Source organism: Pyrus communis, chromosome 8, assembly GCF_963583255.1.
Source record: "Pyrus communis chromosome 8, drPyrComm1.1, whole genome shotgun sequence".
NCBI classification, from domain to species: Eukaryota; Viridiplantae; Streptophyta; class Magnoliopsida; order Rosales; family Rosaceae; genus Pyrus; species Pyrus communis.
Window position 1 is genome coordinate 17,622,462 of NC_084810.1, and position 26,927 is coordinate 17,649,388.

At 37.5% G+C, this 26,927-nt stretch overlaps 3 protein-coding genes across 4 annotated transcripts; 2 read left to right on the plus strand and 1 right to left on the minus strand.

Moving 5' to 3' along the window:
- Positions 1–6,520, minus strand: LOC137743527 (dolichol kinase EVAN). Of its 2 annotated transcripts, none has more exons than XM_068483440.1 (14): positions 6,084–6,520; positions 5,877–5,989; positions 4,607–4,792; positions 4,355–4,459; positions 3,832–3,902; positions 3,667–3,741; positions 3,378–3,592; positions 2,080–2,269; positions 1,913–1,978; positions 1,601–1,689; positions 1,384–1,498; positions 1,250–1,301; positions 1,068–1,168; positions 1–534 (listed from the first exon to the last, which is right to left on the minus strand). In XM_068483440.1, the coding sequence occupies exons 1-14, from the start codon at positions 6,281–6,283 to the stop codon at positions 421–423; spliced, it is 1,692 nt and encodes a 563-aa protein (XP_068339541.1). In that variant the 5' UTR covers positions 6,284–6,520; the 3' UTR covers positions 1–420. The 2 variants fall into 2 exon arrangements, with proteins under 2 accessions (XP_068339541.1, XP_068339540.1); XM_068483439.1 differs by having other exon boundaries at positions 4,589–4,792.
- A 6,903-nt stretch (positions 6,521–13,423) lies between these two features.
- On the plus strand, positions 13,424–19,774 carry LOC137742274 (ABC transporter G family member 3-like). The gene is made up of 12 exons (XM_068482097.1): positions 13,424–13,473; positions 14,198–14,800; positions 14,909–14,988; positions 15,848–16,134; positions 16,557–16,728; positions 17,034–17,147; positions 17,392–17,520; positions 17,674–17,865; positions 18,117–18,203; positions 18,552–18,824; positions 19,170–19,277; positions 19,487–19,774. The coding sequence occupies exons 2-12, from the start codon at positions 14,329–14,331 to the stop codon at positions 19,742–19,744; spliced, it is 2,172 nt and encodes a 723-aa protein (XP_068338198.1). The 5' UTR covers positions 13,424–13,473; positions 14,198–14,328; the 3' UTR covers positions 19,745–19,774.
- A 1,346-nt stretch (positions 19,775–21,120) lies between these two features.
- Positions 21,121–26,927, plus strand: LOC137741672 (cell division cycle protein 48 homolog). Its single transcript, XM_068481371.1, has 9 exons — positions 21,121–21,273; positions 21,400–21,559; positions 22,034–22,262; positions 22,681–23,447; positions 23,791–24,012; positions 24,167–24,238; positions 24,341–24,622; positions 24,837–25,196; positions 26,308–26,927. The coding sequence occupies exons 1-9, from the start codon at positions 21,245–21,247 to the stop codon at positions 26,599–26,601; spliced, it is 2,415 nt and encodes an 804-aa protein (XP_068337472.1). The 5' UTR covers positions 21,121–21,244; the 3' UTR covers positions 26,602–26,927.

Sequence of the window (26,927 nt, forward strand, 5' to 3'; positions counted from 1 at the left end):
ATAAAAGAAGCTTTTATTTGCATTAATACAACAAATTGTATGAGTCTCACAACAAAATCTGGATCCTTTGTATCTACCATCTGCTTATCTACCTAACCAACCTCAGAACCCCCCCTTCCTCTCAGGGAAAAATAAAGAATAAAAATTTCGAAACTAGATTTCTTGTATGCTATTTCGACACAGTAGGGACGATTAACTGAACTGCCCTTTATATGTATTCCTAAATCCTAAAACAAAAATCATTTCAACCTATGGAGGAATTTAGTACAACAAGCTGTATGCATCCTCGGTCAGCAGATTAGTTGTATATATATACAAAAGAAAGTGCTCACGGGAAGCCCGTGAACGTAAAAGACGATGATTCTAGGCAGCTCTTTTCGCTGCTGTACACATTTTTTGTCCAGGCGGTTGGAGCGCCATTCACAAACACAGAAGGCTGTAGAATACGAGCGGTATGAATGCATTATCAAGTTGTGCTGTGTAAGCCTCCAACATACCACTTACAGTCACGGCTAGGAGAAGAGAGCACCAATGCTGAAAAAGTTCGGCATCAAAAGCATAAGCACATGCAAGAACAAACTCGTTGACAGGAATAGAGAGACAACTCCAGTTACTTGATGACCTCCTATATGCATCTTTTTTAATGGGGTGGGGTTAGAGGAGAGGGGGCTCCATCAAATTATGCACACGCAAACATCGACAAAACTCATACTTAAATCACATGCATTATCAACCACGGTGACCAAAACCGGCAGCACAAACAGAATATCCTAATTCGGCGACAACTATATGCGTGTGCACTTTGTTTCCAATTAGGAAACACTGATGAACATGAATTGCTTGCACATGCATGATTCATCTGATTCGCAGAGTGCACCTCAACTCATCTAGGTGGCTTGACACCACGTATGTGAGACCAATTAGACATCTTATTCTTATGTAGGAATTCCTTTTCTACATAACTTTAAAAAAAAAATAACCAGTTCAGTTATTCACGTAATAGGTTCCATGAACAACAACAGTCATATAATAATTTGGCAGAAGAAGAGAGAGACAGATATACACACCTCTGTAAGAATATATCCAGTGGATGCTAAAAGGGGAAGCAGAACTGAGCAAGCAGCCAGGACGGATGTTATACCAGCCGCAGTCCCTTCAATGGTTTTCTCTGCAAAGAAAAGTTCCACATGCATTAAGCAAATTAATGGAAACCCCTTTTTTGGTGTAATTAATTAATACAGATACTTACTGCCAGTTTTACTCCACCTGAGGACACCATACTTATACCCAACAACTGATGCCTGAACATAAAAACACAACCATTAAACAAGAATTAAGCAACAGTTGTTTCGTGTCCAGTTCATTCGGTGCAATCACACTCACCATTGTATCTCCAATTCCGAGGCTCAAAATTCCAGAAAAAGGAGCAAGGGGTCGATCATTATACCCCGAAGATATCCAGATAGGAAGAGCGCATCCCAACAAGAGTGAAAAGTGGCTGAACAAAGCATATAATATAAAAGACAAAACTTGTGTGACTTTTTTGCATCAAATTTATGAGTTTTAAGGGTTTGATCTAGGGGGTGAAGGAATTCCATACCTGACAATAAGAAGATCTGAGTCACGATGATCAGTGAAAGCATTCATAAATTTATCTACAGATTGTCCTAATGGCCAAATTCTCCATACCTTGTCACAAAGACAGTCAAGCAAATGAAATAAGATTGACTTCAAAACCACTCTAACATACAGGCCCAACACACGCACACACAGAAACTCTCTCTCTTCCAAAATATTCAAACACAGTATTTTGACTTGGCAATATTGTATCCTCAACAAGTGGATTTTATTTATTGCATAAGAAATTAAATTTATAGACCAATCAACCTCAGGTGCTAGTTTGAAAACTTACTCGAATAATTTCCAATGCCAAGAAAACTGCCAATGCTGCACCGAATGAAAGATCAAGAAACTCCGGCTGGAAAAGAAACATACAGGGAGCATATAAACACACACTCAACTAGAATGATGAATCCAAAAGTTTACTGAGATGACAATCAATTCTTAGTCCTAAATCACCTGGAAGATAAGAGCAGGCACAAACATCGACACAGCCATCAGATGGTAGTACTTTCGGAGTAGAATCCTCTCAATCTTGCTATTTTTTGAAATATTGTAGAACCTCAAGACAGACACAAATATCACACAGATCCAGTACGCACACAAAGATAATCTCTTAAATGGTTCTGAAAAAATAAATGAAAGTACCCTGCCAAAAGAAAAAAAAGAGATTTGATGCGGATATAAGAAAGCCATCAGACAGAAAGACAAATGTTTTGTAAACAGAATCAAAATTATAATCATGCACAGCGAAGAGCCAAGTTATGAAACAAAAGGAAAACTTAAGGAACCTTATACAAGTCATTGCCCATGCAAATTTTGCCGAAAATTTACCGAATTGCACAACCCCTCAGAACCACAATCCAGATCAATTGCCACAATTCATGGCACTCTAGCAGTCCAGTTCCTTGAAACTGGAATTCAAGTGTACCATGATATATGGGAAATAAAAAGTAGATAACATGTCAAAATTACAGAAAACTTAAAAACAGAAAATGCTGGTGTACCATGAATGACAAATGCAATTTATTGATTTTACAAACTCTGATTTAAGTATTTATGCATTTTTGAACACATGGATGGATGTACTTCAAGTTGTATGCAAGGAACCAAACTGATATGGGTAACATTGCAAACTTACAACTCCAAATTAGCTAACCTAGTATACCATGCGCGCCATGCACCAGGGCTAAGAGCACACCAAATCTCATACAGTACCGCAAACCCAAACATAAAAAAGATCCTAGTAACTATGGTTTTGGTAGAACCTACCATTCAAACTATTTGAAAAGGAAGTTGCAAACACACAAAAAGAGTAGCACAAAGAAAGTCCCGGTAACTGCAATTCTGGGCCTACATCACAACCAATGGAAAGCTGCTTCGCTATTATCACTAATTTCATATTCTTGAATAAGTCATACTTTGCAATTGTGCACACCAATATGCAGTGAGACTTAATTCAGAGTTTTGTTTGTTATCTAGTTTTTTACATTCAGATGAAATCGGTGCCAATGCATGATATCAACCAGCATGCAGACCCCTTGATGTTTTGTTCAGACTGCAGCATTGACTTTTTATTAAATACCATTCCAAGCTTGCATTCCACACATCTAATAACTTCAGCACCAGTTACGAGAAATATCAGCCACTTAACTATAGTGAAACTAATGGTAACCTAATAACCATGTCGTATAGAAGATAATAAAAAATCCAGTTGAAGTAACAAGTATCATACAAATCGTTGAAAAAGGTTATACCATAACAAGGGATGCATATGAAAATCCTGAACCAACTGCATCCATGATGGAATGATCACAATCATGATAAATCCAAGGGAAGAAAAGAAGATAACAGATCTCCAAATCTCGTTGTTTGTCCTCACTTCAGAGCGGGCTGTACTTAATGAGAATTCCCACATTCGGAGAACAAATTTAAAGGCCATTGGGAAAAGAAGAAGGCCAAGCAGCAACCCCTGCATAAAATAGAACACTGTTGGTTTTCCAGCCAGACCACTTACAATAAATTTCATCTCCTAAGGAAACAAACCTGTATAATAATACTAATCTCACTTCGTTTGCTTCCATACTGTACCACCTCTGATTTCATAAAAAACCCAGACACCTGTGCGAGAAATGTCATAACCAATATAATGAGTATATAAGCAGTTTGAACAGAGAAAGAAATAACTAAATAGAGCAGAAAAGCAATAACCTTTTCAATGGTATATGCCAACATGTCACCAAAATAGAGAACAAGACCTGAAGTCACTAGACATGCTTCCCCTAGAGTGAAACCAAAAACATGCGACATCAACAACTACTGAGAAAGAATCAGAGTAATACCTCAAAACAATAATTATCAGAAAGAGAGGTATGAATAGAAAGAAAAATAAAGAGAGAGAGAGAGAGAGAGAGAGAGATCTGCTCACTAGCTGACTAATGATATGGCAATTCAACTTGAAGTACTCAATATGAATTAATTAATGTATTACTATTATGTATAAAGAACTTAATTTCTGGAAGAACATATTGACCGGGCAAATGCATATTCATGTTTTTATTTTAGTTGTGTAACCACTGAAAGCCACTAAACATCATGGGACCATCCATGAATAGTAAATTTATTCCTATGAAGCTAAAGCAGCCATTTGAATTAGGAAGTTATGTTTTTCCCCTTCAATTGAATTTTTGCAAGAATGAGCAAGTAAAATAGAAAAAAGTAGCAAGGCATATACCAATGGAAGCACAAGACGGGAAAGTTCTAAGGACATGCTGAATTAATTTTACAGCTGCCAATCCGTGACAGAGCATCCACAATAACTTCAATGCAGTGTCAAAGCCTGTACGGAATGAGTAAATAAAGTGTCAGTTTTCCAATTACTATTGACTTAACCACAAGTAGAGAACACTTTCCATGCTCCTTAATCAATTCAGAAGAAAAGGACTTGGAAGACGTGCAGGAAACATACTAGTAAGAGAAAATGTACCAAGAGTCACGCAGCACACCGCTGTGTGCAATACCATGCAACTTAAGCTAAACTTTGCATGCCAAATACTACGTGAAGGTGGAGGCATATTCTCGGATGAACGCCTTATAGTTATGCAGAGGAAAATCAGCACACACAAGCAGCTGGCAGAAGCAGCCCAGTATTGCATTGTCAAAGATTCGAGTTCTGGATGGTAATATTGAACATATCAGCAACATATTAGAGAGGAATGATATCAGACAAAGGTGCGATGTAAACAGTTGGAAGCATGAAGCCCTACAAAATCAGCTTATAAAACCAACTAAAAGTAATAGATGAAAAGAGTTACCAGTTAACATAAACCTTTGCAAAATTTTACAGCCAGAGAGAGAGAGAGAGAGAGAGAGAGAGAGAGAGAGAGAGAGAGAGAGAGAGAACGAGAGAGAAGGAGGGTTACGATCTACAAGGACCTATGCACTAAGTTAACAAAATGTCTCTACCAGAACAACTTTTCCTGTATCCCATGTGACTTGGCAGCTGGGACAAATGCTCTCTTCATGAAAACGTAAAACCGAGAGAGGGAATTGCTAAAGATTTATTTCTCTCACTTCATCTTAATAGGATCACAGGAAAATACCACTTTCATCCAAATTCTTTTCTCTTACTAAGTACTAAGAGCAAATTCTGCATAATTAAGAATCATCTTAAATATTTGGTTGAAAAAGGAATTGCTTCAAAACACACATAATTATCCTCATGTGCAAATGGAAGTTTTCTTTTGATCTTCAGACCCATGCACTCCATATTCCCTTCTCATCGATTCTTTATGCTTTTTCCCACTAACCAAATTTCAAATCTATTCAAAGATCACCTATTGCCGTAACAATCTAAAGTAGACTAAGAATTTACTATGGCAATATGTCATACCTAATGTAACAACATTAGCTAATTAAACCCAGTACTCCGATAAATATCACGAGCTTCCAAAACCCCAAATGGCACAGTGAATAGCCCGCAGAATTTAAAATCGGAGCACGTTCATATGATCAGCAGAATCCTGTCACATTCAATTGCGGACCTCCCACCAGTACCGATAAGTTCACGTCGATCATGCAACTCAAATTTCTTTTACATAATCGTAAAGGTTTAAACCTTTTCGGCTCATCAGTACAGTGATGAAAAAAAAAGACAATACTTTTACTAATTTGATGTTAATTATGTTTATTTTATGGTAATTATGTTTAGGCGCCGCGGATAACGGTGAGCTGAAGTCGAAAGCTAGACCAAGTACCTTCAATGGCAGCTTGGTGCAATGAAACCGCCCGCGAAAGCTGAATCATCTTGGATATGAAAACAGCGGGCAACGTGACAGCCCCTAACAATATACCCGACGAAGCACCCGGCCTGAAAAATTGAAATTACAATAATGCCCACATCCACCACCGCAAGAGCCCCAACAAAATCAATTTCAAAAATCGAAAGCGAAGAGTGCGCGTACCTGGTGCTGAATTGGGAGAGGGAGGTGGAAGAATCAGCGAGGATGTCGAGGGAGAGGGCGGAGAGGGCGAGGAGAGAGAGAGCGACGCCGTGGGAGAGGAGAGAGAAGGGGAGGGAGAAGAGGACGCGAGTAATGAACAGCACCACCACGGCTCTCTCTCCGTTTATCATTCCGGCCATCGCCATCGCCATGGCCGCCATTGGAATTGGCGAACCTAAGCCTGTTCCGGCTTCGAGACGACGGAATCGGATTGATCGAAGGATCAAAGAGGGGATTGAGAGGGAGGAGTCGTTGGGCTTTTTCGCGGGAATTGGGAATTTGGGAGGCGAATCTCCATTTTTTGTGATGATAATTCCAATGACGTGTGTGGAACGCTTGACCCAACTTGGAATAATGCGATTGGATGCGGTTGGAGACTTTGGCAGACGGGGACCAAACCAAACTGCACCAACGCGTTGAGAATCTTGACATTTACTAAAACCATCAAAAGTCACCAACTACGACTTTGGAAGATAATTAAATTACACTAAAAAAACAGCCATACCACATCCTAAGTAGGAAAAACGCATCTTTAACGCAATTAGCAATTCAATTAATAAATTAAATAAGTAGTAAATGATCTTTTTCGAATTGGCTAATATTTTGTAAAGAGAATATATAAGGTACAATTTGAAAAATATATGATTCACATCATCAAAATTTAGTGTAGTGTGGACCCCTCCAATTAATTGAAACTTAGTTTTAGTTGATTAGATGGAATTTTTGTGTTCAAAGAAACATAATCTTTTGAAGGAATTTGGAATGTATGAGGGGTGTGGATGTTTAGAAATTTATATGTGACGATCCGTCTCGAATAAATATATATTTTATCCCATAATGTGTGAAAATGACGATAATGCCCTCAAGGCTTAGTGACGTGGATGTAGGCATATAGTTTTAAATTATTTTTCTCGCTGACGTAATTAAATTGTACGCGTCGTCACTATTTCTCAAACTGACAAACCGAATACAAATACTATTACTATTTTTTAAACTGAACATTGATACTATCACTATTTCTCAAACTGGACACGGATGTTATCACTATTTTTTAAACTGAACATTGATATTATCATTATTTCTTAAACTGAACACTGATATTGTTATTATTTATTAAACGGAACACTAACTATTTCTTAAACTGACACTACCAATTTCTTAAACTGAACGCTGATACTATCACTATTTCTTAAACTGAACATTGATACTATCACTATTTCTTAAACTGAACACTGATGCTAAATATTGACTATTTCTTAAACTGAATGCTGACTATTTCTTAAACTGAACATTGATACTGTTATTATTTCTTAAATTGAACACTGACTATTTATTAAATTGAATACTAACTATTTCTTAATCTGAACACTGATACTATCACTATTTCTTAATCTGAATGCTGATACTATCACTATTTCTTAAATTGAACTCTCACTATTTCTTAAATTGAACATTGATACTATCACTATTTCTTAAATTGAACATTGATACTATCACTATTTCTTAAATTGAACATTGACTATTTCTAGAACTGAACACGGGTATTATCACTATTTCTTAAACTGAACACTGGTACTATCACTATTTCTTAAACTGAATACTGAACACTGACTATTTCACAAACTGAACATTGACTATTTCGTAAACAGAGCCGATTATTTTTTAAAGTGAGCTGACTATTTCTTAAACTGGACATTGACTATTTTTAAACAGAACACCCACTATTTCTAGAACTAAACACGAGTTTCTCATTATTTCTTAAATTGAACACTGGTACTATTACTATTTCATAAATTGAATATTGACTATTTCGTAAACTGAATATTGACTATTTCTTAAATTGAATATTGGCTATTTCTTATATTGAACACTGATACTACCACAATTTCTTAAATTGAACATGAACTATTTTTAGAACTGAACGCGAGTATTATCATTATTTCTTAAACTAAACACTTGTACTATCACTGTTTGTTAAACTGAACACTAACTATTTCTTAAAATTGAACACCGACTATTTACTTTTCTTTCGCTTCTCTAATCTCATGCTCCAACTCAAACCTAGAACAATAACACCCATATATATGTAACTAAAATTTCCTTTAATTATGATCATGGAAAATTGTGATACAATTTTTTGCAAGACTTTGAATTCTTTGTTTCTTTTTGTTTCTTGGTTTGGCGTGTTCGCTAATAAGTAGATCCCACTAAACATCCAAACCCATCTTTTTTTCAGTTCTTTAATTTATGCAAAATTAAGACAACTAGCTTGCAACAATGTTATAAAAATTAGGGAACTAGACCTTACACATTAACCAAAGGGCCAAATTACTATAAAAATTCGACACAAGGAACAAGATTAGTGTTGTCAAATGCCAATTAAAAAAAATTAAAACTTGAATTTTGGACTGAGTGTGAGTGGAATTCCAGATTTCCAAAGGGGAAGGGACAAAAGGAACACAGTTCAAGAACTTGAAATCAAATTGGTAATTTGATGTAACGTGTGTCATTCCCTTCTTTCTCCTCTTCCTCAATGTCACTTCTTCAAAGGCCACAAATCTCTGTCCATGCACACGAAGGCCCCGGTAATGTCAAAGACCACATGGGAATAGCAGCCAAGTCCCACCACTTAGAGTGGTCTATTGGTATCCCAAACGGCTTGGGAAGATCTGGTAGCAAGAGGAAGAAACCTGAGGTCATCGTCAGGATGCTTTGCATACACAACCATTTAATTGAGGATACACCAAGAAGGATATACATGATGGGAAAGAGAAGAGAAAACTTATCAAGCATTTGATTGTATCTCATTACCATGATTTCAGCTCCTGTTATAATACCATGATTCCAGCTCCTGTTATAATACCCATTAGGAAATTGGGAACCAGAGAAGCTACAACCATTATGAGGCTTTCTATACACATAATGCGAAAACTCCAGTTGAAATTTCACCAGATAATAAGAGTGATTGCAACCAAGAATGGGAATGAAGAGAGTAGGTTGCAAATGATGAAGACCGAAACTCCATAATCTCTATCCTTGTAAACCACCTGGGAATATTTACCATCCTTGTATGTTGAACTGGCGGGGGTTTGCCACAATAGTCATCAGATTGTCAAGCTCGGTGGCAAATAGTTCACCAACCCTTTTGTTCATGTCGACATCGGCCTTCTTGCAGACGATGTTAGCGAAACGTCTACCGATACCCTTGATGGAGGTAAGGGTGAAACATGATCTTCTGCTTTCCATCCACGTTGGTATTCAACACACGCAGAATATGCTGGAACTCCTCATCTGTGAATTGCGATGAAAAACATGGTTGCGACCTTAGGGTTTAACAGCTCTTTGCTCTCTGTAACTCTGCTTGCGTGTGTGAGTTGTCGTGAAGGGCAAAACTAGAAACTCATTGTTTGGGCCATTATAATTGGACTGATTTAATATTAGGTTTTGTCCTAACCATTAAATAAAGTTAGTACATGGTTTTTGGTTAACATTCAAAGTTTTTAAGCCCTTATCATTAATTTTCCCTTTTAAATTGGCCAACCCGTGACCACATACACACACACACGTGCAACCCTCGCCCTCTCATTTCTTTTCGAACTCTCTCTCTCTCTCTCTCTCATCCGTACGACCCGAGCCCTTCAACCTTCAAACACCATCAGATTTTACAGATCGAACTCGAGGTTTCTATAATCATACTTCTCTCAAGCTTTATAATCTTGTGGTACCATTTGTTATGTGGGTTGATCTCGAAAACCTCGAAATTCGTAAACTCCAGTGAAGAGCTAAAATAGCTTCGACGTGATCGTGGGTGATTCACTTGGTTTTGAGGCTTAGTAAGGTACTCACTCAACTTCCCTAGCATTTTAGACTAGTTTTGGAGAAATTTGGACGTCGGAATAAGCACGATTGTGGAATTGCAGAGTTAGCCGGTTTTTCCAAGAATTTTTTCCAGCATTTTAAGTCGGTTTTAGGACTTCAAATAGGTATGGTTGTGTTCTAGACTTCAAGAGCTTCAAATCTATATAAATTTCATGAATTTTGGTTGAGAATTGAGGGAGATATTAAGGTTTTAAGATTTTCCAGAATCCGACGTTGCATATGCCGCCCGACGGCGACTCCGACGAAGACCACCGGAGAAGACAGAGAATATTCCGTCAACTTTGACGGAATATATTAACGGTGTGAGGTAAATCTAACGGAATATGTTTCTATTTAATGGAACATTCCTTAACGATGTTAGGGATTTTTTCAGCGTGCCAGGCACATGCTTGCGCGTGGCCTCTGCGTGTAGTCATGCCTTGGCCGGCGCGTGAGACACTAGAAATTTTTTCTAAAAATATGGGGATGCTCGTGGTGTTGAGTAGGCCACGATGGTATATTCAATCACCCCAATTGAGCAATGTATGAGAAGTTATTACACGGCTGTTGTTATGTACTTTCAAATTAACGTTAAATTAGTTGTTTCGCATATAGGTGAGATGTTTCCGGAGGATGAGCGTAGCCAGGCGAGACTCGAGAGTTATGACCCTGCTACATACCTGTGAGTGGCCTTTTGTTTTCTATATATACGTATATATGCTTTACGATTTCCATAAATTGTTTTTAAATGAATTTATGATTTAAATGCCATGTCAAGGATGCATTACATTTTAGTAATTGCATTAGTATAGTTTTGCATAATATTGAATGATGTTGTGGAGGCCCAGGTAAACTTCAAGTGAGTGCATTATGATGATAGTGGTTGCATTGTGTATGGTTATGTGTAGATGCATTTAGAGCTCATTATCCTGCACCCCCGTATCAGTGCTCCCGCCCAAGGCCAGGGCACAGCCTTCACGTGATCGTTCACCTCCTGCACCGCATGCTCACCTTGGATCCAAGTTTGGTGTCAGCCTGTTGTACATACCACATTAGGTGGTTCCGACTCGTAGGTGACCTGCGATTCATCGCATAGCCTTCACGTGATCGTAGCACTTGAGCGTATCTATTTACACCCAGCCTGTCGTACAAACCATATTAGGTGGTTTTGACTCGTGTGCAGGAATTAGTAAATGAGCTATAGGTTAAGCCATACAGGTCACGTTAGGTGACTCCAGCTGACATATCAGTTTACATTGATTTATTTCACTAGGCTTATTCATTTCATGGCTGAGATACTTAACATGACATATACTTGGTTTTCACTACTATTGAGCATGATTTCTACCTACGTATGTACTATTATTTTTTGGGAAATTGTACAAGTTTTACAGTGAGAGGTTATTATTTTTGGAAAGAGAAATGGTTTCAAAAAGCTATGTTTTTGCCCACTCATGTTTTCTATTTTGCGCCCCTCCAGGTTCTAGTTAGACGTTCGAGTTGGTGGCTTACAAGGACTTTACGACGGTTTTGACATACTTCAATTAATGTAGGAACTTTATTTCATGTCCTGTATAATTAATACTTAGCCTGCTGGACTGCACTTAGGTTACCTATGCTCTGAATGTGTATCCACTTTAAATACCTTCACTCACACTTATATATTTGTCTAGTGTAAGTTAGCTAGTTTGGTTTTTGTTCACCCACATTTACATAATACTATCACTTCTGCACTGCGTACATGGCTACATCACCCTCACGTGACGGCCAGCGTGCCTCGATTCCGGTCGGGGTGTGTCATTATAACTCTTGAGATGTTGGAATTTTTTCAATTGATCTGTTAGAATAGGTATAAAATTATCGAACTAAATCAATTACCAATGGTTTGGTTTGATTTGATTACAGTGGAGGTATTGATCAAAACCGAACTGAACTGCTAAAATCAATAGAATTATTTTTTGAGTCAAATCGAATCATGCTCACCCTGTAGCCATTGAAAAAAAAAAAAACAAATCCAACTATGCTAAGAAAAGCAAAATAAAATCACATGAAAATAAAATCGCAGACAAACAAAATCTTGCGGGCCAAACTGTTAAAAAATCATAACTAAGGAGGATTATGGGAGTCGAGGTAGAGATGTTGGAGGTGGAAAGGGGGTGGGCTCAACGTAGAAGAGCGAATGACGGTGATCTGATCTGCCATGGTATAAGGCAAAAGGGAAGAAGAAAAGTTTGAGAAAATATTAAATGGACGGGCGTTCTATTGTTATTGAACCATGTTGTTGGTGAGTATTTTGCATACTAACTAATCAGCGCCCAAATATTTATTATAATAAAACGAGAGTGAGTTGAGTTGGTAATGATTGTTTTTTCTTTATATGAAGACTTAGGTTTGAGTCCAGATAATATTTTTTGATGGGCAATTCATAAAATTCGGAAAAACTAAGAGCTCATCTGTTAGTTTTCAATAAAGTTTGTGGTATATCCTGGTTCTAGAATCGGATAGCCTAACCTCCCCTAATCTTTTCCCCACCAAAAACAAAAGAGCATCTCCCAAATGCCTTCATTTGTGTATTTATTGTTGGCCAGAAAAATCTCCAATGGAGAGACATCTTCGCAGAAGAATGAAAATAAAAACCTAAATTCACATCTTGTGGTGGTTATTCATGCCAATAATAATAAATAAATAAACTTAATTTATATCTGTCTCATTAAAGTAATTTTTCTATATATATTTTTTGAAAATATAAAATAAATGTAAATATAAATTTGTATCTCAAATTTGAGCAAAGATTTTAGACCAGATTCTTTTTGTGAGAATATCGAGATTCTTTAATTATATCCATTCATCATGTATTGTGCGGTCAATTTTCTTCAAGTACTGTTTATATTCAATTTTAAATAAAAAAATTTACAATAATTTTTGATAGCACGATGTATGATGAACTGATTTTATTTGAAGAGTTTCGAGATCCTCACAAAAAGAATCTGATGATCCTCACTCCTCATATTTGATGTATAAGTATTGAAGGAGTGGGACCACAATTATTGGAATGAAACTTCGGATAGAGCATTGGATGCCAAGTTTGCCCCTGAAGAGAAAAAAAAAACATAAATCATTAGTGGAGAATTTCTTTTGCCTACATTATATATATATTTTTTTTATCAAATGATAAATTTTGTTAAATTAATCACTAATTAAATTTAAATCTATATCAGTATGCAAGAACTTAACAATTTTCCACATCGTACAATTCCGCTCTTTGCCAACATTACACTTTGGATTATGCAAAATAGAAGAAAAACAGATAAGGACAAAACAAGGAAAAAGCGAAGCAAAGCATACATATACAGGAAAAAGCGCGTCAAATAACCCGCTGAATAAATTAATTTGCTCCTCTTGGTCACTGACACACTCCAAAACCCTTCAGACACACACTCAGTCTCTCTCTCTCTCTCTCTCTCTCTCTCTGTGAGCTCCTACTCAGATCCAGGTATGTCTCTGCTTCAATCTCTCAAGCTTCTACTTCATATGTTTGAAGTAGCTTAGGGTTTAGATATGAAGCTTTTACTTGTGTTTGGTCTCTCAGAAATGAAGAGAAAAGCTTAAAAATATGAAACAATATATACATATTTCTGGGTTTAATGGCTTTACATATGGTTGCTCTCTTAGTTTTTAGCTAATGATTTTATGTTTAAGGCTTAAGCTGGAGAGCAGAATTTGGTTGGCGAGAAAACTAAAGAAAGAAGGAAACAGTTGTAGTTTTATGATTGGTACTAAAGAAAGAAGGAAACAGATTGTAGTTTTATGATTGGTTTCGGACTTGACGTGTATGTTCGTGTTTCCATTTCCGATTACTCGTAGAATAAATGAATATAATCAGGAAAAAGAATTTACCAAGATTAACTTTTGATGACAAAATGGCTATTTGGGCAGATTTTTTATGAACAGCAGTTAAAATGTTCCACTAAAGCAGTTACCTGTGTAGTTTTCCAAATATTTCAGTTCCATTATTCTGCAAGGGGTGGGGGACGGATGGGGTAATGCAGTAATGCGTTAGGATTAGGATAGGTCCAGGGTTTCCATTCCCGCCAATGAAATCAGAAATAAAAGTCCATGTCAGCCTTAAGTATAAATAACAACTTATTGGGGGTGACTTTGTTTTCTGACGGTTTGGATATAACAGACAGTGATTATGGTGCTGGTTCTTGATGCAGGATTCCGCATAAGGAGCGTGTTTTGTGACAAGTATTGAATTGTGTCGTCGATGCATATGTAGTAATTCAAGTTTGTTGTTGATCATAAGTTTATTGTAGAATGACTTGAAGCTTGTAATCTTGAAGAGGATATGGAAGAAATACAATCACAATCGGATAATTATAGGTCTTCCTCATCTTCAGCAAGTAGTCCAGCAAGTCGGGTGCCCTCAAGTAACTTTTTCTACTTGCGTAAACCTGGCTCACTGAGACAACCCATCTCATTTGAAGATTCACCTGAATGGGAGGATACAGATGTTGATGTTAGGTTGGAGGAAGGAGGTGACTCCATCAATATTGCTGTCACACCGGTCTCCCCATCTCTTTCGAAGCTCAATAGTGGGTCCCTGCCATCCCCAGGGTTACCAGAGGGTGCAACTGTTGTAAGAAAGATTGCAGGGGCATCCCTTGTGTGGAAAGATTTGACTGTTACAATCAAGGGGAAAAGAAAGTACTCTGAGAAGGTTGTGAAGAGTTCGAATGGTTATGCATTGCCGGGAACTATAACAGTAATTATGGGTCCTGATAAATCGGGGAAGTCGACACTACTAAGGGCACTTGCAGGTCCTTAAGATTCCCTCTCACTTTTAAATTTCTAATTGCGATAGAATTGTGCCTTCTCTTATTTTTGCATACTTGAGTTCTAAGCATTGTTTGTTTCCCTTGCTTTAGGAAGATTGCCTCACTCAGCCAGAATGTACGGTGAGGTGTTTGTGAATGGTGCAAAGTCGCACATGCCGTATGGTTCATATGTAAGTTCCACGTAACATCACTATTCTGTTCAGTTTTTACTTTTTATGTAGTTTGCAAGTTGCAACTCATACATTGTTTTATTTGCTTTCCTACTATTACCCAATTAGTCTCGGGCTCTATGTACAATTTCACTCTCTCATCATTATGTTTGTCACGAGTCTGTGTTGCGACTATTCCTCTTGTCATTTTTCTGTTATTTCTGTTACATTCGGACACATATTCGGTGATTTTTTTTAAGAAAAAGTTACTCAAGTGACTGTTAGCATATGCTCTCAAATTAGTTTTAGTGTACATTGGCTTTTCTTCAAAACATTTTAGTACGAGTTCAATCAAATTTGAAACATAATAATTCTGATATACTTTTTCATGGTTATTAAAATCTGTTTATTCTTATGGGTTATTATAAACAGCTATGTTTTTTTTTGTTAGAGATGTCATCCGTCTATCTTAGGATATTCTGAACCATGCAAAAAGTGATTAATAATCTGAAGTTTAGATATAAAAAAAATAAAAAATAAAAATAGAGCAATGTCTAACCAGTCTCAGTTCCATTCCAAGCCTGTTTTAGCGTGGTAAAGCCAGGCTGTTCTCATTGCCCATTTAGCCTCAAGTCTTTCAGGCTTCTCAATTTGCCCCATTCAAGTTTTACAACCTTTTCCTGATTGGCGTGATCGCGTCCCCTAGGTGGAGCACTTGATAGATTTTTCTCAGGGCAAATTACATGGTGGTTATCTTACCTAAACTGACGATTAATAACTTTTTCGTTTTGGAGGGGGTGTGTAAAAGGTCACATTGTTTTTCTATGGCTAACTCTGTGTCTGTGGACTCTGGCTACATTTTTGTTAATCCAACTCACAGGGCTTTGTTGAGAGGGAAATCACTCTAATTGGATCCCTCACTGTTCGAGAGTTTCTATATTACTCTGCGCTGCTCCAGCTTCCTGGTTTCGTTTGTCAGAAAAGGAGTGTAGTAGAGGATGCCATCCATGCCATGTCACTGGGTGATTGTGCAAACAAATTGATAGGTGGTTACTGTCTTATGAAGGGCCTTCCAAATGGTGATAGAAGGCGTGTTAGCATCGCTCGAGAGCTTGTGATGAGGCCTCATATTTTATTCATAGATGAGCCCCTTTATCATCTTGATAGGTAAAATTTATTCTGTTCGCTGTGCACTCTACATTATTCCATTCCATGGTGTGGTAAATTGTCAGTGCAGCACTATTTTGTGTATAACTAAATTATGAGTTTCTATAATTGTCTTTGAAGTCTCTCTGTTGCATTTTATGTTTTTGAAGAAATCGTAAGATATATAAATATTAGTGCGCTAAGTTGTCAACTTGATGATTTCCAAGAATAATTTAGCTAACCGTAGAATTGATACAATATAGGATTGTTGCTGCATTATTTCCTGAGGGATCTTGCAGCATCATTGAATTGTATTGATTAGGTCTCCTTTATCCATATGTAGTTTATCGCATGGACTCCATGCTCATGACCAATTGCCTTTCTTTTGATATATATTTGATTCCTTAAAGTACCATAACTGAAGTGGTTTTTATTTTTTTCAGTGTCTCCGCACTTCTGATGATGGTAACACTGAAGAAACTTGCAAGTACGGGTTGCACCATTATATTTACCATTTACCAAAGCAGCACAGAAGTATTTGGCCTTTTTGATCGGATATGTCTTCTTTCAAATGGAAATACCCTGTTTTTTGGAGAAACCTTGGCTTGTTTGCAGGTAAATGACATTTAAATAAGTCTGTTTTGTCATTTACTTTTTAATTTTGGGCTCGCTGACCGTAAAATTAGTCTGGTTTGTCATTAACATTTTAAACAAGGTACTATTTTCTTATTAGTGTTGTGTGTTTCATATGGTTGAGATTATTGCGTAAGAGAAGAAATTCAAGAAACTGATTATGTTATAAAAATTAAAATTCTAAAATTTCGTGTTTTTATTTTTATTTATTTTTTGTTCTTTTATGTTTTTGGGAGCTAATTGGAGAATTATAGATAACTGCTAACATACACTTTATGTTGATTCAGCACTTCTCAAATGCTGGATTTCCTTGTCCAATTATGCAAAGTCCGTCAGATCACTTTTTACGGGCAATAAATACAGATTTCGACAAGATCATTTCAACATGCAAAAATTGGCAGGTAAGTACAGGATGCTGCAGTTTTCCTAATTCTACGCCTTAAATTCGTACATTATAATTTTCCTTTTGAGAAGTTTCAAAATTGTTGGACTGTATGTTTTTATTTTGACTTAAAAGTGGAAGATTGGCTGACAATAGTTTGTTATGAATTCACCATAATAACTGTGGTCCAATATGTCTTAGACTTTAGTGGGATATTCACTTTGTTTAACATATGCTTTGCATGAACTACAACGTGATGACAGGATGACAACGGAGATTTTTCATCGGTGAACATGGATACTGCTGTGGCAATACGCACCCTTGAAGCAACTTATAAAACATCAGCAGATGCTGCTGCAGTTGAAACTATGATACTGAGACTCACAGATAAGGTAAAAATTTGATATGCAGCTGTGATTTCTGTTTTATATTGGAAGTTTCCTGTTTTCCATATGGTGTTCCATAATTTGGTTATGCTTACATATTGGCATATATATTGGGTTCTGTAATCTTTGTTAACTTCTGATGTGCATATGCTTCTATAGGAAGGTCTGGTACTTAAAAGCAAGGGAAGGGCTGGAGCTGCTACACGGATAGCAGTTTTAACTTGGAGATCGTTATTAATAATGTCAAGGGATTGGAAATACTACTGGCTTCGTCTTGTTCTTTATATGATTTTTACACTCTCCGTTGGAACAGTATTTTCTGGCTCAGGGCATTCTTTGTCTTCAGTTGTGGTGAGTTACTTGGCATCACTTTTTTCAATCACCGAGAAAATAAAATAAAAGTCGATTGCATATTTCGGAAATTGTTTTCAGTTCTCCTTTATGAATGCCACTTTCTTAATTTAACACTTCTTTCAAAATTTTTACTCTCGCATGCAGTCAAGTTGAGTTGCAGCAATGTTTATTTTTGTTCTGTACTGCACTAGCAAACGCTGCTGGAGCATGTGATATATTCTAAATAATGTTAAACCTTTTATATGCAGACAAAAGTTGCAGCGATATTTGTATTTATTTCGTTTACTGCACTGCTAAGCATTTCTGGAGTACCTGCATATATCAAAGAAATCAAGGTAATCCTGATTGATTCATGTCTTAGATTTTGACTTAAAGTAGTGTGAAAGTTTGCCTGGTTATGATTAATATAGTGGCAACATTGGTAGATTAATTATATGAGTTATGCTGGTATTAAGTTTTTTCTTGAAAGAACCCAAGATTTAGAGATCCAAAATTATCTCTCAGTTTAAACTTCGGCGGTGTTAAAGACATTTCATTTATTTGCGATGATGATAAGGTATTAGTATTGCCAGTTGAGTAGCTGGTCTTCTCAAGGAAATGATAGGACATTCTTGTAAAAACTGTAATTAGTTAGGTTCATTGTTTCCGTGATTCTTCTAATAAACTGATTATGGATACTGTAGATATATGCCAGTGAAGAATCGAACCACCATTTGGGGGCACTAGTCTTTTTATGTGGACAGCTTCTCTCTAGCATCCCGTTCCTGTTTCTCATCTCCATCCCATCAAGTGTCGTCTTCTATTTCCTTATAGGATTGCATGATGAGTTTAGCTTGTTGATGTACTTCATGCTGAATTTCTTCATGTGCCTCTTAGTAAATGATGGGATAATGCTGGTGGTTGTTTCTTTATGGCAAGATGTTTTCTGGAGCACCCTCACTCTGATATGCATACAAGTAAGTTCCTCTATCTCAACGAAATAATGTACTTGAAGTCATCTGCGAACAAACTGGAACTTTTACATTTTTCCGCATGGTAAATCATACTGCTTTTTCCTGATCAAAGATCATTAAATTTGGTATGGGCTTGGATAAACTAAACTGTGAAACCAAATCATAAAATACGTCGCAGTTGTGTTTTATGGCATGGTGTGCAATAAAATTGTCTCAGGTATCATATCAATGAATGTCCGTGATATAAATTGTAATTTTGCTTTTCTGATCAAGATTGGCGGTGTTATAACGTTATAATCAGTTTCCTATCCTTCCCTAATCTTACATTGAATACATATGGAATTTCAGGTGGTAATGATGCTATCCGCGGGCTATTTCAGAATTCGAAATGCTTTGCCTGGACCAGTGTGGAAATATCCAGTATCCTATTTAGCTTTCCATACATACTCTATACAGGCAAGAGGATTTACTTAGTCCCATGTATTTTCTTCCTTGCTGCATAACAACGCTGAAAAACAATTGTTGAGCAACCTGGCTTAGTTTCAAATTTCTCGAATTTGGGAAGGGAAAACAAAGCATGCCGGAGTGATGTTTTGGAACTAGTTGGTTAATTTTAATATGTTTTTTTTAACTGAACATTCGTAACTATTACCTTCCTGTTACAGGGACTGTTGGAGAATGAGTACGTAGGGACATCCTTTCCAGTTGGGCAGGTAAGGACCATATCCGGGTATCAAGCACTTAGTAACGCATATGACATCTCCCCCGACAGCAATTCCAAGTGGGAAAATTTACTGATCTTGTTTCTAATGGCTGTCGGGTATCGTGTTCTTGTCTTTGTTTCACTGTACTTTCGTGTAGGTGAAAAAAAGTATATACGTAAGATTTTGAAGTGTAATCAGGATACAAACAGTGCAAGATGAATGAAGTTGCCACTGGCCATTAGTGTTGTATTTCAGCCATCACATTTTTGTAACTTCATGCAGTCTTTGGCATGTACCTTTATCGTCTATGAATGAGAAAGTGCACGTTTTAGGGTGCTTTTGCCGATTATTCTTTTGTTGCCAACTCCTTGTTATTTTGAATGCTTACAGACCTGAGATCTGCATTTCATGCCTGATTTTCATTTCAATTAGGCCGATGCTATACACACCTATTTTTACGCCTTACACACTCTTCTCGATTTCTAGCCATCAAATCGAGTGAATTGAAGAAGATCAGTGGTTAAAATTTAACAAGAGTGTGGGAGGCAAAAAAGGAGTGTGAATAGTATTATTCTTCAATTAATGAGGACTAGATTATTACAGTCGAAAAAGTTCGGTACGCATGAGTGAGGGGAGTAATCTTGTTGTTTGCAGACTTGGGACTGGTAGTAGTCAAGTCGTCTAGAGCAATGTACTTCCATCTGCGCTAAAATTCAAATAACTCTTCTTGTAATTTAAATTAGGGTAGAATATCGTTTGAATCAAAGCAGGAGAGGCAGGTAACCCTAATAACTACTAATCAAAACTTCTGGTATTTTTGTCCAATTAAATCATCATTCCACTCCATGGTGATTCGTGACAACACTTATGGTACAATAAAACTATTCTAAAGTAATACTCTATAACGGAATAATCTATATGTGAGATTCATCATTACTTTGTAATTTTCTTAATACTAAAACCAAAAGAAAATTAAAATTTTAATTGCTTTTCTTTTTAAGTTAAGATTGCCACAAATAAGGATAAAGATGAATTTGGTTTATTCTGTGGTACCACATGAGGAGACAACACACTTTTAGCTTCCGAGTCAAATTTAGTAACTCTAAAATGCATTCGTGAAATTCAGACTCGATTTGGAAATTTTAACTTTTGCTCGTTTTCCAATAAACTAACATTTTGAGGTTTAATTTTGGGATTTGGAACCCATCTGGATCCAAATTATAGGATCCTAGAGATCCTCACTTCTTAGTCATTTATCGTGCATTGTGCAACTAGAAATCATTTGAATTTTTTTAATTTAAAATTAAACACAAATAATACCTGACAAAAACAGACCGCACAATGTACGATGAACGGTTAGGATGTAAAGATCCCTAGGATCCCCACAAAATGGATCAGGAGAGGTTCCTCTTCCTAAATTTTGAACTTTAAGCCTTAAATAACTCTATTTTTCTTTTCTTTTTTAAATAATTGGAGATGAGCTAAGTTTGGAAGTTTCTAATTACTCTGTCCCGGTTTCCAATTCCAATTCCGGTTACTGCCTCTCCATATAACCAAACAGTCCCACTAGTGAGAAATATTTCTCCGAATTTCCTGCCAAACAAGTCATCCCCCATAAAAACTCAGACCCTGAAAGATAATCCTCCCACACACTCCATCTCTCTCTCTCTCTCTCCCCCTCCGTCTACCATAGTTCCTGATCTCTGAAATTCTCCAACCATGGCTCACCCGGCCGAATCGTCCGACTCGTGAGTCAACCCGCTGCCATTAATTTTGTTTTCATTTTCCACAAATTTCATATATCGAAGTTTTTCTTTTCCGTTTTATTTTCGTAAATTTTTGAAATTCTGATTGGGGATTTCATCGTTTTGCAGGAAGAAGAAGGACTTCTCGACGGCAATTTTGGAGCGGAAAAAGTCGCCGAACCGTCTCGTCGTTGATGAAGCTCTAAACGACGATAACTCCGTCGTTTCAATGCATCCTGAAACCATGGAAAAGCTCCAGCTTTTCCGCGGTGACACTATCCTCATCAAGGTACTGCTTTATTTCAATCTAATCGGAAAAATAAGATTTAGGGTAGCTTGTAAAAAAATTTGAAAATTAAAATTTCACGCCAGGGTTTTGTTGGGATGAGGTTTTAGGGCAATTTTTTTCTTTTTGTTTCATAATCTGTATTTCTATGAAGCAAGTTACTTTAGATCGTGAATTGTGGTAGAAATTGCAATTATAGTTCAAACCCAGAATTCGGTTGTTCTGTATTCATTGCTTTGGAAGTTTAAGTTAGAATTAATAAAAGGTGGAAAGTTATCGGTTTTACTTGTTTGGGACCTGTTAGGTAGCATCCTGATGCAAATAGATATTCGTTACGTGGATTTTATCAACGGAGCAAGACCCAAGTGTTTTTCTGTCATACTTTATTTTTATGACGCTGTTTTTTTTTTTTTTAATTTTCGGAGGTTCTGATTTACGTCATATATGTATTTTTATTATTTGCGATTGGGTTTTCAGGGGAAGAAACGAAAAGACACAATCTGCATTGCACTTGCTGATGACACCTGTGAAGAGCCAAGAATCAGGATGAACAAGGTTGTCAGGTCAAATTTAAGGGTTCGACTTGGAGATGTTGTGTCTGTACATCAATGCCCTGATGTTAAGTATGGGAAGCGTGTTCACATTTTGCCTATTGATGACTCTATTGAAGGAGTTACAGGAAATCTCTTTGATGCCTTTTTGAAACGTGAGTTGTTGACCTCTTTGGTGGTCATTTTTTTTACTTTTAAAATATTTATCTCTGTGTTGTACTTGTTTATTCAGGCCCATCCAAGACCACCTACATTTGACTTTCCCAGGGTCATTGTGGTGATTGTTGCTCTAGGAACAGATTAGTGTGCTTTTCTTGTTTTTTTTTTTTTTGTTCCTCTTGGTAGCCTTTTATAAGCGTTTATGTTACATCTACATTAATGGTTAGTGTTTATTAGGATTGCTTCCTACTCCATTTAACTGTTCACTCCATTTCGTATAAGTTTGATGCCAAATGATTTGGACTACCTCAGCATGCTGTCTGCCATTTTGTATTGGATTGAAGTTTTTTAGATTTTTTCTTGAGACTTGGACACTAAAACTTGGCTTGCGCTATCCCCTTGTTTGGTTTGCAGCTTACTTCTTGGAAGCTTATCGCCCTGTGAGGAAAGGAGATCTGTTCCTTGTCAGAGGAGGAATGAGAAGTGTAGAGTTCAAGGTCATTGAAACTGACCCAGGAGAATATTGTGTGGTTTCCCCTGACACGGAGATCTTCTGTGAGGGGGAACCCGTGAAAAGGGAGGATGAGGAAAGGTTGGATGAAGTTGGTTATGATGACGTGGGTGGTGTTCGGAAGCAGATGGCTCAAATCCGTGAACTAGTAGAGCTTCCACTAAGGCATCCCCAACTCTTCAAATCAATTGGTGTTAAACCTCCGAAAGGAATTCTACTTTATGGACCCCCGGGATCAGGAAAGACATTAATAGCCAGAGCTGTTGCCAATGAAACTGGTGCTTTTTTCTTTTGCATTAACGGACCAGAGATTATGTCAAAATTGGCTGGAGAGAGTGAGAGCAATCTCAGAAAGGCATTTGAAGAAGCGGAGAAGAATGCTCCATCCATTATCTTTATCGATGAGCTAGACTCAATTGCTCCTAAGCGGGAGAAGACACATGGTGAAGTTGAAAGGAGGATTGTCTCCCAGCTTTTGACTCTGATGGATGGACTGAAATCTCGAGCCCATGTTATCGTTATTGGTGCTACAAATCGTCCAAACAGTATTGACGCGGCTTTGAGAAGGTTTGGTAGGTTTGACAGGGAGATAGACATTGGTGTTCCTGATGAAGTGGGGCGCCTTGAAGTTCTCCGCATACACACAAAGAACATGAAACTCTCTGATGATGTAAGTTGAACCTCTTCTTTATTCACCAAGTTTTTACTAAGGTAAAACATTTGCTGTATCTGGAATACATTGTGACTGCTTTGGTTCCCAAGTATAAACAGATCTGGTTAATCAAGGTGGTGAAATCTTAAGTTAAAATTATTAAAACTTCAAGTTAGACACATTATCTGAGCTTACTGAAGCTTAGGTTAGATGGCCCATTCTATAAGTACGAAGTATCTGGATATTTTTTCAGAGCTGGCACTACAGTTTGTCAAAGTTTCTCACTTAAATGCCAATTTGGTTTCCATTTTCATTATTTATCTCTATTCAGGTGTTCTAAATGATGCTTCCTGCTGTACAGGTTGATCTAGAGAGGATTTCCAAGGATACTCATGGGTATGTTGGTGCTGACCTTGCTGCTCTCTGCACTGAAGCTGCTCTGCAATGTATTAGGGAGAAGATGGATGTGATAGACTTGGAAGACGAATCCATTGATGCGGAGATACTTAATTCAATGGCTGTTACAAACGAGCACTTCCAGACTGCTCTTGGAACAAGCAATCCATCTGCTTTGCGTGAAACAGTGAGTGATTCTTTCGCTTGGATCCTGTCTAATGTATAGAACTGTTGATTTATATCTTCGAGATATGACAGAGTCCTCTCTTTATATATATGAAAATTTTATTTTTCAAAATATTTTTTTTTAAAATCTTTGTTTCAACTTTGATGTGGTGCAGGTTGTCGAAGTTCCTAATGTCAGTTGGGAGGATATTGGAGGCCTTGAGAATGTTAAGCGGGAGTTACAAGAGGTAATAATCTTTATTTATTGCTATTATGTTCATATCTTGTAATTTTTTATCTGCAGTGCTTACAGCTAACTCTTTCTAATTCCTGCCTTGTTTGCTTAAAAGACCGTTCAATATCCTGTTGAGCACCCGGAGAAGTTTGAGAAATTTGGCATGTCACCTTCTAAAGGAGTACTTTTCTACGGGCCCCCAGGATGTGGGAAAACTCTTTTGGCCAAGGCGATTGCAAATGAATGTCAAGCTAACTTCATCAGTATTAAGGGCCCTGAACTGCTAACCATGTGGTTTGGTGAGAGTGAAGCCAATGTGCGAGAAATCTTTGACAAGGCTCGATCATCTGCACCGTGTGTCCTTTTCTTTGATGAGCTTGATTCTATTGCTACGCAGGTCTGTTTCCTGATCAGATTAACTTTTATTTACTATTATCTATTCACATAAAATTTTGTATAAATTAAAGCTACCTGAAGTATGAAATTTGGTTCTAATTGCCTTTTAATTTGAGTTGCTGAAAGTTAATTAGCTAAGTGAATTGATTTAATTCTTGTCGTTATTTTCCTTTTGGTTTGTTGGTCTTCATTTTACTTTCCACTGATTGTTGCAGAGGGGAAGCAGTTCTGGGGATGCAGGTGGTGCTGCTGATCGTGTTCTTAACCAACTCCTGACTGAAATGGATGGCATGTCAGCAAAAAAGACTGTTTTCATTATTGGGGCCACAAACCGACCTGACATCATTGACCCAGCACTCCTACGCCCTGGCCGGCTTGACCAATTGATTTACATTCCTCTTCCAGATGAAGAATCACGTTTCCAAATATTTAAATCCTGCTTGAGAAAATCACCTGTTTCAAAGGATGTTGATCTGAGAGCACTGGCTAGATATACACAGGGCTTTAGTGGGGCCGATATCACAGAGATCTGCCAGCGGTCATGCAAGTATGCCATAAGAGAGAATATAGAAAAGGTACGTCCTCATTTGTCATTCTAGTTCTTCAAATGTTTAGTAACTTTAGCTTCCCATTGATGCACATATAGACTAGTAGTGATTTTTGATAACTTAAATTCGCATGATCTCACCAACAATAGAGGAAGAAAAATAAAAGGATCGCATGTAGTCTTGGTTGGACTTTTAAGATTTAGTTGGTGTAAAATTGATCAAATATGAAGTGCAAACTTCAGTGTTGTGAGTCCTGGAAATTACAAACTCTGCTTATGCAAGTGAGTTCTGGAAATTGCAAGCTCTGCTTGTTCAGAGCTGTTAATTTGGTTTGGATCCCAATTTGATTTTCAAACCTTTGCATGTCGGATCTTGTTCTGTTCCTCTCTTTGGGTTGTAGCTGGTGGGGACTTTATATGGCAATATTTTCTTTATGCAGACAGGGAATGACTGGTATGTCGTTTCATTTGCTGAAGCATGCAAGAACCTTTCTTGTTTGCATACCGAAAGTTTGGACCTCGTAGACTTGGCTTGATATTTACTGCATGTAGACATTCTAAAGTTAGGACCTGTTTGATTTAAATTTTTTAACTACTCAAACTTCTCAAAAATTCTATCATATCATCTCTTTTGAGTCCCCGACAACCGCCTCCCTCCACTTCCGTGCTGCCCAGTTCGGTGGCCGTTCCCTTGACTCCATAAACCCTGACCAGTCACCCCCGACTCCGCAAGGGATGCCTGTTTGGTCTCTGATTTCAGATCTGAAGTCCAGCAACCTCTAATCCAGTGCGCCACCATTGCCAGTGGCCGTTTGCCGCGGTCAATTAATCTCGCCCATGGGAGGGAGGGGTGGAGGTGATGGCTTTGGGGGATTCAAGTGAGGGGAGAGAGAGAGAGAGAGAGATCTCTAAAAAGTTTCAAAAAGTTTTAAAACAAACTTTTTGTGTGTTCAACAACAAAGCTTTTCAGTTATTTTTTGAGTTCAGTTTTTGAGAAGTGGACTATCAAACAAGAATCTTGAACTTGTGACTCAAAACTTGTTTTTGAGTTAAAAAAAGTGGAACTTAAATAGAATACCAAACGGGCCGTCAAATTCTGCACTAGATCTATATATCATTAAGATTTGGTGTGTTTGCAGGATATTGAGCGGGAGAGAAGGAGAGCAGAGAATCCAGATTCTATGGATGAGGACATTGATGATGAAGTGGCGGAGATTAAAGCTGCTCATTTCGAGGAGTCGATGAAATATGCTCGTAGGAGTGTCAGCGATGCTGATATACGCAAATACCAGGCCTTTGCTCAGACCTTGCAGCAGTCCAGGGGTTTTGGAACTGAGTTTAAGTTTACTGAAAATACACAAACTGGGACAACTGGTTCTGATGCATTCGCAACTTCTGCTGGTGCGGCTGATGAAGACGATTTGTATGGTTAGTATTTATATATGCATGGTTCCCAAGGCATTTCTGTCTAACGAGATGCCTTTGTCGGCTCCTGTTATCACCCTTGGGAAGGCTTTTCTTTCCACAGTTATGACTCTCAAGTCTTTTATGTACTAAAGAGTTTGTGGGTTTTTGTATGATGTTTTTAATTTTATTACGCTGTTAATCGTATTTTTATCGATCGATGGATGGATTGGAAAAGGCTAACTACTTTGTTCATGGGATTTGTTATCTTTAAGTAGCTACGTTCTGTATTGGATGAACGCTAGTTAGGATGATGTTGGGAAAGAGACTAGAAAACGTTATTTTATTGCTTTTC

Coding starts and splice junctions, on each gene's coding strand:
- LOC137743527 (XM_068483439.1), bottom strand. CDS start 6,283: ATGGCGGCCATGGCGATGGCGATGGCCGGAATGATAAACGGAGAGAGA. Junction 1,302..1,383: donor TCGGAATTGGAGATACAATG/GTGAGTGTGATT, acceptor TTTTATGTTCAG/GCATCAGTTGTTGGGTATAA. Junction 535..1,067: donor CTGGATATATTCTTACAGAG/GTGTGTATATCT, acceptor GAACTTTTTCAG/CATTGGTGCTCTCTTCTCCT.
- LOC137741672 (XM_068481371.1), top strand. CDS start 21,245: ATGGCTCACCCGGCCGAATCGTCCGACTC. Junction 21,560..22,033: donor GTGACACTATCCTCATCAAG/GTACTGCTTTAT, acceptor TTGGGTTTTCAG/GGGAAGAAACGAAAAGACAC. Junction 23,448..23,790: donor ACATGAAACTCTCTGATGAT/GTAAGTTGAACC, acceptor CCTGCTGTACAG/GTTGATCTAGAGAGGATTTC.
- LOC137742274 (XM_068482097.1), top strand. CDS start 14,329: ATGGAAGAAATACAATCACAATCGGATAATTATAGGTCTTCCTCATCT. Junction 16,135..16,556: donor CCCCTTTATCATCTTGATAG/GTAAAATTTATT, acceptor TATTTTTTTCAG/TGTCTCCGCACTTCTGATGA. Junction 17,866..18,116: donor ATTCTTTGTCTTCAGTTGTG/GTGAGTTACTTG, acceptor TTTTATATGCAG/ACAAAAGTTGCAGCGATATT.